The 12,704-nt window shown below is 38.6% G+C and overlaps 1 protein-coding gene across 6 annotated transcripts in view; it reads right to left on the bottom strand.

Moving 5' to 3' along the window:
* ipo11 (importin 11) overlaps positions 1-12,704 on the bottom strand; it is a 427,187-nt gene that overhangs the window by 205,578 nt on the left and 208,905 nt on the right. For all 6 annotated transcript variants that reach the window (XM_072252587.1, XM_072252591.1, XM_072252593.1 and 3 more), the window contains exons 27-28: positions 11,099-11,212; positions 9,604-9,725 (exon numbers count right to left, since the gene is read on the bottom strand). In XM_072252587.1, the coding sequence (XP_072108688.1) occupies positions 9,604-9,725; positions 11,099-11,212 (236 nt within the window). The remainder of the gene's footprint in view (positions 1-9,603; positions 9,726-11,098; positions 11,213-12,704) is intronic.

The following is a 12,704-nucleotide window of genomic DNA, read 5'->3' as shown; positions in this document are numbered from 1 at the left end:
CATTACATCCTTACTTTTATATTAGAGTCCTCTTGAAATGAATGCTAACATTGCACTTGTCTTCCTCATCACTGACTCAACCTTGAAATTAACCTTTAGAGAATCCTGCACAAGGACGTTCAAGTCCCACTTGCACTTCAGTTTTTTTGTATTTTCTCTCCATTTAGAAAATAGTCAACACTTTCATTTCTTCTATCAAAGTTCATGACCATACACTTCCAGATATTATGTTTGATCTGCCACTTCTTCGCCCATTCTCCCAATCTAAGTCCTTCTATAGCCTCTTTACTTCCTCAAAGCTATCTGCCTCTCTACCTATCTTCATATCGTCTGCAAACTTTCCAATAAGGGCATCAATTCCATCATCCAAATCATTGTCATATAAACTAAAAAGAATCAGTCCCAACATAGACCCCTGTAACATTGCTAGTCACCACCAGCCAGTCAGTAAAGGCTCCCTTTATTCCCATTCTTTGTCTCCTTTCAATCAGCCACTGCTTTATCCATGCTAGTATCTTTCCTGTAATACCATGGACTTGTAGCATGTGAAGCAGCCTCTTGTGCAGCACCTTGTGAAAAGTCTTCTGAAAATTCAAGTACACAACATTAACTGATTCTCATTTGTCTATCCTGCTCATTATTCCTTCAAAGAATTCTAACAGATTTGTCAGGCAAGATTTTCCCTTGAGGAAACCATGCTGACTACGGCCTATTTTATCATGTGTCTCCAGGAGACCCATCCTTAATAATCAACTCCAACATCTTCGTAACCACTGAGGTCAGACTAACTGACCTATAGATTCCTTTATTCTTCTTCTCTCCCTTCTTGAAGAGTGGAGTGATATTTGCAATTTTCCAGTCTTCTGGAACCATTGTGAAATCCAGTGATTCTTGAAAGATTATTACTAATGCCTCCACGATCTCTTAAGCCACCTCATTCAAAATTCTGGCGTGTACAGGATCTGGTTCAGGTGACTGATCTATCTTCAGACCTCACAGTTTTCCAAGAACTTTTTATCTAGTTATGGTAACTTCACACACTTCATGACCCCTGACACTCTGGAACATCCACCATACTGCTAGTGTTTTCCACAGTGAAAACAGATGCAAAATATTTATTCAGTTTGTCTGCTATTTAGTTGTCCCCCATTACTATCTTTCCAGCATAATTTTCCAGTGGTCCAATATACACTCTCACGTCACTTTTACACTTTATGTATTTGAAGAATCTTTTAGTATCCTCTTTAATATTTTAGCTAGGTTATTTTCATATTCCATCTTTACCTTCTTCAGTACCTTTTTTAGTCATCTATTGTTGGTTTTTAAAAGCTTCCCAATCCTCTAACTAATATCTGCTTTACTCTTTGGCTTTGATTTCTCTTGTTAGTCATGGTTGTATCATATTTCCTTTAGAATACTTTGTCCCCTTTGAGATATATCCTATGCCTTCTGAATTGCTTCCAGAAATTCCAGCCATTGCTGCTTTGCCATCATCCCTGCCAGTGTTATTTTCAAATCATATTTGTGAGATGTTCTTTGATTGTATATGACATGTAGGTTTGTGAATATCGAGGTCTGTGTCTGCCCCAAGAGATTTGAGCAGGTTGCTGACTGAAATAAAGAGCCATAAATTACCAGTTGTCACTTGCTGGAAATCAGGCAATAAGTGGATGCTGGCTTGAAGCAGAGCCAATAAAAAGGTGTTAAAGGTCAGTCATACGACCTGTAGCCAATGACACTGAAAAGTAACATTTGAACTGGTAAAGAATGAGTATAAAAGCAGAGGTTTTCAGATACAAGACAGTGATAACTAGGAGATTCACTTTGTGGATGTGAGGTGCCTCACGGACATCGAGGTTCAAAACAGACTATGAACAACATATGGTCAGCAGAGACTTCTTTTTAATTGGTATTATCTTTTCTATTCTCTGACTGTTTGCGGAAGGTCAGGAAAACTTAGTAGGTGTAGACATAGGTATTCGGGTTGGGCAAGTTAATATGTTCTTCTGTTGAGACAATAAAGTACTTGTTGGTAATTACAATTTCCTTTCCTCTCCTTCCTGTGCCTCTCTGATTGTTATTACAAGGGCTGAATAGTCTAGGTCTCCATTCCACATTCAAAGGTCAGCTATATGGACATGTGATAAAGGACTTCCATGGACAAATATTGAGCCATTAATCACTGTGGACGAAAACCTGTGAGGACAAAGAAACCGCGGTTGCCAGCTCTGGAATCTCAGAGGCTGTGTGGGTGTGGAAGTTGTGGTCAGGCAAGGGTTAAAAAGACAATGCTCAAGCAAGCACGCAAACACGAAGAATTTTGCAGATGCTGGAAATTCAAGCAACACACATCAAAGTTGCTGGTGAACACAGCAGGCCACGCAGCATCTCTAGGAAGAGGTACAGTCGATGTTTCGGGCCGAGACCCTTCGTCAGGACTAACTGAAAGAAGAGCTAGTAAGAGATTTGAAAGTGGGAGGGGGAGGGGAAGATCCAAAATGATAGGAGAAGACAGGAGGGGGAAGGATGAAGCCAAGAGCTGGACAGGTGATTGGCAAAAGGGATATGAGAGGATCATGGGACAGGAGGCCCAGGGAGAAAGAAAAGGGGGAGGGGGACCCCCCCCCTCAAGTAAGCAAGGCTAGAGTAACTGTGACTCTCTTAAGGGGGCGGGCCCTCTGTCCAGCGGGCCAACAAGGACTCTGTGATAAATACTGGCTGGGACATTTTGACAGTGGGGCATGAACCAATTGTTATTGGGGGTAAAGGAAGCGTGGGTGATTGTTATCGGGGGTAAAGGAAGTGCGGCTGATTGTTATCGGGGGTAAAGGAAGCGGGGGTGATTGTTATCGGGGTAAAGGAAGCGGGGGTGATTGTTATCGGGGGTAAAGGAAGCGGGGGTGATTGTTATCGGGGTAAAGGAAGCGGGGGTGATTGTTATCGGGGGTAAAGGAAGCGGGTGATTGTTATCGGGGTAAAGGAAGCGGGTGATTGTTATCAGGGGTAAAGGAAGTGGGGGTAATTGTTATCGGGGTAAAGGAAGCGGGTAATTGTTATCGGGGGTAAAGGAAGCGCGGGTAATTGTTATCGGGGGTAAAGGAAGCGCGGGTAATTGTTATCGGGGTAAAGGAAGCGCGGGTAATTGTTATCGGGGGTAAAGGAAGCGGGTAATTGTTATCGGGGTAAAGGAAGCGCGGGTAATTGTTATCGGGGTAAAGGAAGCGGGTAATTGTTATCGGGGGTAAAGGAAGCACGGGTAATTGTTATCGGGGGTAAAGGAAGCGGGTAATTGTTATCGGGGGTAAAGGAAGCGGGTAATTGTTATTGGGGGGTAAAGGAAGCGGGTAATTGTTATCGGGGGTAAAGGAAGCGGGTAATTGTTATTGGGGGTAAAGGAAGCGGGGGTAATTGTTATTGGAGGTAAAGGAAGCGGGGGTAATTGTTATTGGGGGTAAAGGAATGCTCAAGCAAGGATAGCTTGAGGCAGTTGTAGTCAAGTGAGACCTTTGAAGTGACACTACCAGATTTCTACAGATAGGTGAGAATGACTGTGGTAGTGTGTAATCAACCGGGAACAAAACAGCAGGTGCCAGTGTTATACAACATAGGAATAATGAACAGATGTAAAATACAGCTAACAACTAAGGGACAATTGCTTTATTAACTTCAAAATGTCATTGGTTGTTAGTTTGTAGCTTCTATTGATTTTCAGCATCTCTATTGTGAATGGCAATTGATCTTGCAAGTAAGGAATTCAAACATATACAATTGGTCAATACTGATATGCCAATTCTGTATACAAACAGCAGTTTTCTGTCCTGGCTTCATAACAATGTAGTGACATGGCCATGCTGTTCTCGTTGTGCATAAGTAAAATAAAATATATTTGAGTCATAAGAGTGCGTGTGTTCTAGAAACATAGAAAACCTACAGCACAATACAGGCCCTTCGGCCCAAAAAGTTGTGCAGAACATGTCCCTACATTAGAAATTACTAGGCTTACCCATAGCCCTCTATTTTTTCTAAGCTCCGTGTACCTATCCAAAAGTCTCTTAGAAGACCCTATCGTATCCGCCTTCACCACTGTTGTCGGCAGCCCATTCCATGCACTCACCGCTCTCTGAGTAAAAAACATACCCCTGACATCTCCTCTGTATCTACTCCCAAGCACCTTAAACCTGTGTCCTCTTGTGGCAACCATTTCAGCCCTGGGAAAAAGCCTCCGACCATCCACATGATCAATGCCTCTCATCATCTTATACACCTCTATGAGGTCACCTCTCATCCTCCGTCACTCCAAGAAGAAAAGGCCGAGTTCACTCAACCTATTCACAGAAGTCATGCTCCCCGATCCAGGCAACATCCTTGTAAATCTGCTCTGCACCCTTTCTATAGCTTCCACCTGCTTCCTGTAGTGAGGTGACCAGAACTGAGCACAGTACTCCAAATGGGGTCTGATCAGGGTCCTATATAGCTGCAACATTACCTCTCAGCTCCTAAATTCAATTCCATGATTGATGAAGGCCAATACACCGTACACCTTCTTAACCACAGAGTCAACCTGCGCAGCTGCTTTGAGCGTCCTATGGACTCGGACCCCAAGATCCCTCTGATCCTCCACACTGCCAAGTCTTACCATTAATACTATATTCTGCCATCATTTTTGACCTACCAAAATGAACCACTTCACACTTATCTGGGTTGAACTCCATCTGTCACTTCTCAGCCCAGTTTTGCATCCTATCGATGTCCCACTGTAACCTCTGGCAGCCCTCCACACTATCCACAACACCTCCAACCTTTGTGTCATCAGCAAACTTACTAACCCATCCCTCCACTTCCTCATCCAGGTCATTTATAAAAATCACAAAGAGTAAGGATCCCAGAACAGATCCCTGAGGTTTTCCTCTAGGTTTAGATTTTTTTTGTCTCCAGCAATACCTCAACATCAGATGTGCAATTTGAGAACACGAATGTGAATGATAGTGACACTGGAAATAAAGTTGTATTTCAACAACAAATTGAAGTTGCCTGTACCCCCAAAGTTAATGTCACAGACCTGAAGGTTATGAGTAAGTGCGCATCCCCTATTTTACCTTTCAAAAATTGAAAACAAATTCTGGATTGAAGAAGAAATGAGAACCAAAAGTTAACATTAGAAATTTACACAGGTGACTTTCCCCTAGATGGTGAGCTAATCAATTTCTTTGAAAGATAGGATCTTGGACCACATTACATCAGTAAAGATACAAATTAATCGGATAGTAAAAGCACAAGATGTTATTTGTCTCTGAACCAATCTGGCTCTGCAAATGGAATGTAGCCAGGCACGTTCCTTTTCTTTCTCTGCAGAGTCAACTACCTATTTCAGCTGATTTGAGTAAATATTACATTGTCATTTTGCAATTAGCACATTGTAACTGCTGATAACTAACTAGAGCATTATTGATAACAACCTCACAAAATGGGTTATGGAATACTACAAAGTCCAATTAAAACTGGATAATTTCTCTATGTTCCTGTTCAGTAGCATTGTAGAAATACCTTGAGCAGGACCGTGGTAGTTTAAGAAAGTAGCTCACTGTCACCATCTTGAGGGCTATTTGAGACCGTAAACAGATGCAAGCTTTGTCAACAAGGCACTGAATATATAAATGAATTTTTAAAAGAAATATTATTCTTCTCAAGCTCATCACACATGTAATGAAATATGAAGTCAGCTATAGTGACAAGACAATAAAATCAGACTATTTACAGTATGTTTTCAAAAAATTTCTTACAGGAAAAATAAACATCAATTTTCAATCAGGAACATTTAAGTCTATAATTTGACATCAATTACATTATTTGGTATTAACTGTGTTCTGCAAAACAGCTGGAAGAAATAGCTCAGGTGATTTTAATGATAGCATAATGCAAAGACAAAGAATGTTCTTTCAAGTCCCACTCTCTGATTAAGTAGAATATGATGACTCCAAAGGACAAGCTGCTTGGATGAACTCATGTTATAAGTAGTTTGCTTTGAATTAGCCAGAAATTATGTGACCAACGATATCGATTGCTCTGTACATACTCCCTTTGAAAAACTAGCATTATTATTTACAGCCACTTAAATTGCAACAGCAGCAAAATTTACAGTTTTTAATGTCATTGCTATATTACTGAGTTCAACTTCTGGTGCAAAATTGCATGCAGATATTCATATACTGCTGTCAGTAATACCCTGCTCCTTGCAATGCTCAAAGTTCAAAGTATTTTTATTATCAAACTGCCTACTATGTCACTATATACTACCCTGAGATTCAATTTCTTGTGGGCATTCATAGTAAATACAAAGAAACACAATAGAATCAATGAAAAACTGCACACAACAAAGACAAACAACAAATTGTGCAAGTATTCAAAGGATGGTTGGATGGGATGGATGGCAAGCATTGAGAACCTAAGCTGTAGAGTCCTTGAAAGTGAGTCTAATTGGTTGTGGAATCAGTTCAGGGATGGGGTGAATGAAGTTATTCCTTCTGGTACAAGAGCCTGATGGGGTTAAGGGGTGATAATTGTTCTAGAACCTGTTGCTGTGCAACCAGAGGCTCCTGTACCTCCTTCCTGATGGCAGCAGCAAGAAGTGGGCGTGGTGGAAGACCTTGATAATGGATGCTGCTTTTCTACGACAGTGCTCCTTGCACATGCTCAATGGTGAGGACAGCTTTTCCGTTGATGCACTGGGCTGTATCCACTATTTTTTTTAGGCGTTTCTGTTGAAAGGCTTTGGTGTTTCCATACCAGGCCACGATGCAACCAGTCAATATACTCTCCACTGCGCATCCACAGAAGTTTGACAAAGTTTTAGACGACATGCCGAACTTTCACTAACCTCAAGTAAAGTAGAGGTAATAATTTTAAGTTGCTGACCCTCTCCAACTACGATCATATGAGGAGGATTTGGTAATGGAGCTCTGGTTTCCTCCTCCTGTAGTCAGTAGTCATTCATTTGTTTTGCTGATACTGAATGAGAGGTGGTTGTTGTGGCACATTAGCCAGATTTTCAATCTTCCTCCTATATGCTGATTCATTACCACATTCGATTCGGCCAACAAATGCAATGCTACAATTAACTCCAAAATTACAATCTGACGACATCAAAATTTACTGAATGAGGTAAATTTGATGTACACAGGACTAAATATGTATAACAATGTTCATTAGCTTAGTAGAGGTTATATCCTTGAATCAATTTGCTGAGTGTTTAGATGAAATTTATTTTCAAAAAAAGAAATTTTTTTGTCAAGAATACCACATGAGTTTGTAGACTGATGTTAGCTTTTTTAAAAACAGAACAATTTTTTTTAAAAACTCATTAATTTCAGGACATTTGAAGCAACTGCAAAGTTCATCAAGTACACAGACAGTATAACATTAGACAAACTGGATTTGGAAATGTTGCAGTGGATTGATCTAGATAATTTTGAAATGCAATTGATTGATTTACAAAGCAACTCAATTTGGAGGCAAAATTTGTTGACTTAAGAGCTGAACTAGAAAATATCAAAAGATATTGGTTTGGTACTGGACTTAACTGAAAAATTTTACAATGGAAATATTAACAGTATGCGCGAGTAATTATTTTCAGTGATGAACCTGGTCAATTCTAATTATTTAAGTAGACGTACTAATGCTCTCAAAACCAACGAAATACAAACTAGATGCAAAATATTTGTTATTGTTAGTGCAGCAACAAAAGTCTCACTGAGTATAGAGTGTGATTATTATCCTTTCCTTGATCTTTTATGAGTGTCACACCTTGCTATCAGGTGTGGGTGAGCATGCTCGATGAGGGTCACCAGTTGAGAAAACAGATGGTAAGCCGCAACAGCACATTAGTACAGAGGATTTTATTTAGAGCCAGGTGGGGGGGAAAGAAAAAGAGCAAAAGCTCTCCAAAGGCTGTGGAAAAGGAAGTATTTACAAGTAGACCAGTGTAAACAATCATGTACAAAAACTTATAAATATACAGAGGCTTTCTCCATGACACACTTTGTCATTAACTGTCCAATATAACTGTTCACCAACTGTCAAATCCAACCCTCGCACCTTTCAGCAAAGCCAAACTGAGGGTTTAAATCCGCCTGCATAGGGTATAGTGCGTCTACTCCAACCAACCCAGGCATTATTTTAGGACATCCCAAACTGACCCTTGCGTCTTTTGGGGCCATTCTGCTGTCTACAAACCCATGTAACAGTGTTGGTGAAAATAAATGAAACTGTTTGGAATGCCTGTGTCTTGAATCCTAATTTTTGAGTTATAAACCAGTACAGCACATTAACTGAAGGGATTGTTTTGACCAGCAGAGATAGTGATTGCTTTACTGTAAATGGTGAACTGCCAAGAAGTGCAGAATGGGAGGGCAAAGTGTGTGAACTACTGAGGAAACTAGACCAGGGACAGAACGAAGAGGTGTGACTAACCAGGCAAAGGGGCAAGGTTAGCGGGAGAATTAGCATTGTCAATCTGTTATTTCACAATGAATGTGCACCACAGTTTATAATCTCATGTTCACATTTCTTGTGTTACATATGAGGTACAACACAATAACTATACCACTTAGAAAGAATGTTATTTTTCCATCATCTTTTTAAAAGGTTTTCAAAAATGATTTATTTCAATCTGTCTGCTATACTTTTATTAATAGTAAAACAATGAATACACATAAATAAGCAACAGGATTCATCCTTTTTCCTTTAAAAATGTATATAATGATAGCTACTAATCAATGATAATCTCGCTCAAGATTACTATGGCACCCCAGAGGATGTCTTCTTTAGAAGACTATCACCAATTTGGACACAGTTTCAAAGAGGTTCACCACTCCTACATCACATCAATCCTGGTCAAGAGCTCTGCAAGAAAATCTTAAAAAGTTTGCCATACGCAATTTCCCCAGCACAGAGCTGTGCTGCACTGCTTAATTAGATTATGAATTTCTAAAAGTACTGTTGTAACTTCCTTAATTGACAGTTTTTTCCAGTAAGAAATAACAGGCCCATAGCTGCCCACCTTTTGCCTTCCTCCTTATTTGAATATTGGCAGCTTTCCAATTACATTTCCTTAGCCTCATATTCTCGGGGTCAACATGCACTTCACCATCTCTCGTCCATACAGAAACTCTTCATGAACAACCCATTTACCTTCAAATGACTAAACATGTAATTCCATTTTATCATTAGAGGATTACAAATTGAACTAAAGCCATTCATGCACCTCATCTAAAATGTGAGCCGTTCTCACCTTTTCTATAAATTGTGGTTAAGTACCCTCAAAAGTCAAGATACACAATTTGAAGCCAGTAGTATTATTTTCTGCATATTTTCCAAAAGTAGAGCATGCAAATTGAAAACAATCACAGAGGCACAAAAACAGTACAATAACATTAACAACACACTTAAAATCACTAACAGAGCCTAAACTAACGTCCAGTGTGAAAGTCAGTAATCATCATATCAGGCACCTTCAATGGATATCTCAAATAAAAACCAACATTAATCAGATCACTGAAGAATATATACAGACAGCTTTGTGCTGTATCAAAAGTAGAACTGACTTGCCTGTTTTCTGACGGCAATAGTGAAAGTAATGCCAAAGCAGAAAGTTTGCGCCTCTCTGGTTGTGTGATGTTATCCATTCGCTCAACCCACATCTCAATTAAACTGCCAAGAAGCTGATCCATCTATATAGAAGGTAAATTCAATGGATTAAAAGTTCAAATTAAGTTAAATAGTTTGACAATGGAGAGATTCATTTTAAAATTTAGATCTTAATAGTGCAGTCACATTAATAAACATATTAAGATGTGATGTTCAATCATAATTATAATCTGAATAAACATTGAAATGAAAATGAGACTAAAAAGCTAAAAAGTTGTGTTTATGACAAACCAATTGCAAAAAATGCAGATAACTAATCTTAAACTGACAAAAAGTTACCAGAATTGACCCAAAAATTCAATTAGGACAGTACAATGTTCCTGTGAAAATCATTATTCAAATTTTCCAAAGTCTAATGTTTGTAAACAAATGAAATTACAGTGAAATGTGCTCATTAAAGAAAATAACAGATTAATTTTAATACATTTGAAATTCCAGTTCCTTGACAAATCTCTCCCACAATGCACCAGTTCTGCTGTACTTTACATGATTACCTAACTGAATGCAGTATTTACTTACTTTTGGAATGCATTGTTTAATTACATAAATTCTTTTTAAATAAGAAATCGTTTCCAAACAATTTCTTGGATTTTATTTCTGACGGTCCTACATTTCACCATTCCCAATACCTTGCAGTTTCAAGAATACCTCCGTGCTTCAAGAATAAATTGGTATCCCCTAATTTAAACATCATTTCAACAGCATTTGATTTTATATCATTTTTGGTCCAATTTTCCCACATGCTTTTGTACAAAATATACTGGATTGTGGGAATGATTGTTACATGGCAAACTTGCCAGCACACTTTTCAGAAAAGCTACATGAGTACCTTAAACTGTTTATTCAGTAGTTAAGAACATACATAATCAGGGATAATGATGGTGTTTAAAGAAACACAGAATTGTAGCCACCCAATTGAAATTCCAAAGACAAGATATAAAATCTGTAATTTAATAGTGACAATGGAAAATTAAACTACTTCAACATAAAATGAGAAACAATAGCTTGAAATTCTATTCTGTTCAAATGTGAACAGTGAAGTATGCCAGAATTTTTACTGTCAAATAAAGTATATCGTATTGCTTCAAATATCAAAGTCAAATAATAGAGTATTTCTGAAACTTTTTATATACAAAGCTTCAGCGAAAAATTCACAGAAGACAAAAAATGCATAAAAAGATTAAACCTATAAAAATAGATTTATAAAGTACATCAATATATTCAGTAAAACAATATCTTCTTTAATCTATCTGAGATTGTATTACCTATTATAGCTAAAATAGGTAGAGTTACATTGCTTATCTTTGCTATACTACTTTGCAACTATCAATTTCTAAACCTGTGGTTGTGACTTCCATCATACAGTTGTGTCAGAAATGGACTTGTCAGCACTTACCTCACGATTAAGCTCTAATGCAATCTGGTTGAGGAGGGAAGAGAAGAAGACGGTATTTTGCAATAGCACTCGTCCTGTGATGCCCAGGTATGTAGACATTATCACTGGATATCTCTGAAGTACATGAAAATACAAATTCTGTTCAATGTGGTTCGTTTATGTGCCTATTTATTCCAACAAAAATAAATGTTCTGAAGGTTTCCTTTGTTAATCCTTTAGTTCTCCTTTCTTATGTTGAAGAAATTTTAAAAAATAGTAACCATCCATCTGAATAGACAAGGGAAATAATTTTATTTTTAGCATCATAACCTGTTCAATTACAAGACAGCCCAAATGCCTTCATACAAAATGCTAGTTTACTTGCTCAAATACGATGCAACCACTTTATAAATAATTTAATGATCTGAAATATCAGGATTGGTCATTTAGTTTCTGAATGATGTCAATAGCTAGGCTAATTAAGGGCAATAAATACCCTATTAGGCAAGCTCACTCAAAAATTTGATATTGGAAACTCAAAATAGAAAACGCTGGAAATCCTTAGCATCACTGGAGAAAGAAAAAGAGTTAGTGTTAGCTTAGAGAATGACAGAAACCTTGCTTCTTTTCCCTCTCTTCATTATTTTCATTCATCTTTTTCTATTTCTCTTCCAGACAGATCTGAAAAAATAGCAGATAGAATTTAATGAAGACAGGTGCAAGGTGTTGAACTTTGGGAGGACGAACCAGGTAGAACTTACACAGTGAACGGTAGGGTAATAAGCAGTGAGGTAGAACGAAGGAACCCGAAAACACAGAGCCATAATTCCTTGAAAGTCACAGGTAGATAGGGTGATAGAGAACTTCTGGCACACTGACCTTCATAAATAAACGTATTAACTACAGGAGTTGGCATGCTATGCTCAAGTTGTACAAGACATTGGTGGGACCTAATTTAGAGTATCGGGTTCAGTTCTGGTCATCCACCTACAGGAAGTATATCTGCAAGATAGAATTGGTGCAGAGGAAATTTACAAGAGTGTTGCCAAGACTGGAGGACCTAAGTTACAGGGAAAGATTGAATAGGTTAGGACCTCATTCCCTAGAGTGTAGGAGAGTGAGTGATTTGATAGTATACAAAATTATGAAGGGTATAAATAGGGTAAATGTAAACAGACTTTTTCCCACTGAGGTTGGGTGAAACTAATACTAGAGGTCATAGGTTAAGGGTGAAAGGTGAAATATTTATGGGGAACTTGAGGATGAACTTATTCACTCAGAGGGTGGTAAGAGTGTGGCATGAGCTGCCAGCAGAAGTGGTGGATATGGGATTGATTACAACATTTGGATAGGTACATGGTTGGGAGGTGTATCGAGGGCTATGGTCTGGGTGTAGGGCAAGCGAACTGGGAAGATTAATGGACTTCATGGGCCAAAGGGTCTGGTTTTTGTGTTACACTGTTCTATGACTTTTAGACTGCTCTCTCTCAGTTGGTACGACTTGTGTCAACCAGCCTTATTACCCTTCAACCAGCAGACTTCTGAAACAGTGTGGGTGATTTCACTCATCTCAACACTGAACTCAACCTATGAACTCACTTTCAAGGACACAATCATGTTCATAGTA

Source organism: Mobula birostris, chromosome 3 (assembly GCF_030028105.1).
Source record: "Mobula birostris isolate sMobBir1 chromosome 3, sMobBir1.hap1, whole genome shotgun sequence".
Lineage (NCBI taxonomy): Eukaryota > Metazoa > Chordata > Chondrichthyes > Myliobatiformes > Myliobatidae > Mobula > Mobula birostris.
Note: the sequence above shows the minus strand (reverse complement) of the source record. Positions and strands in the feature narration are given on the sequence as shown.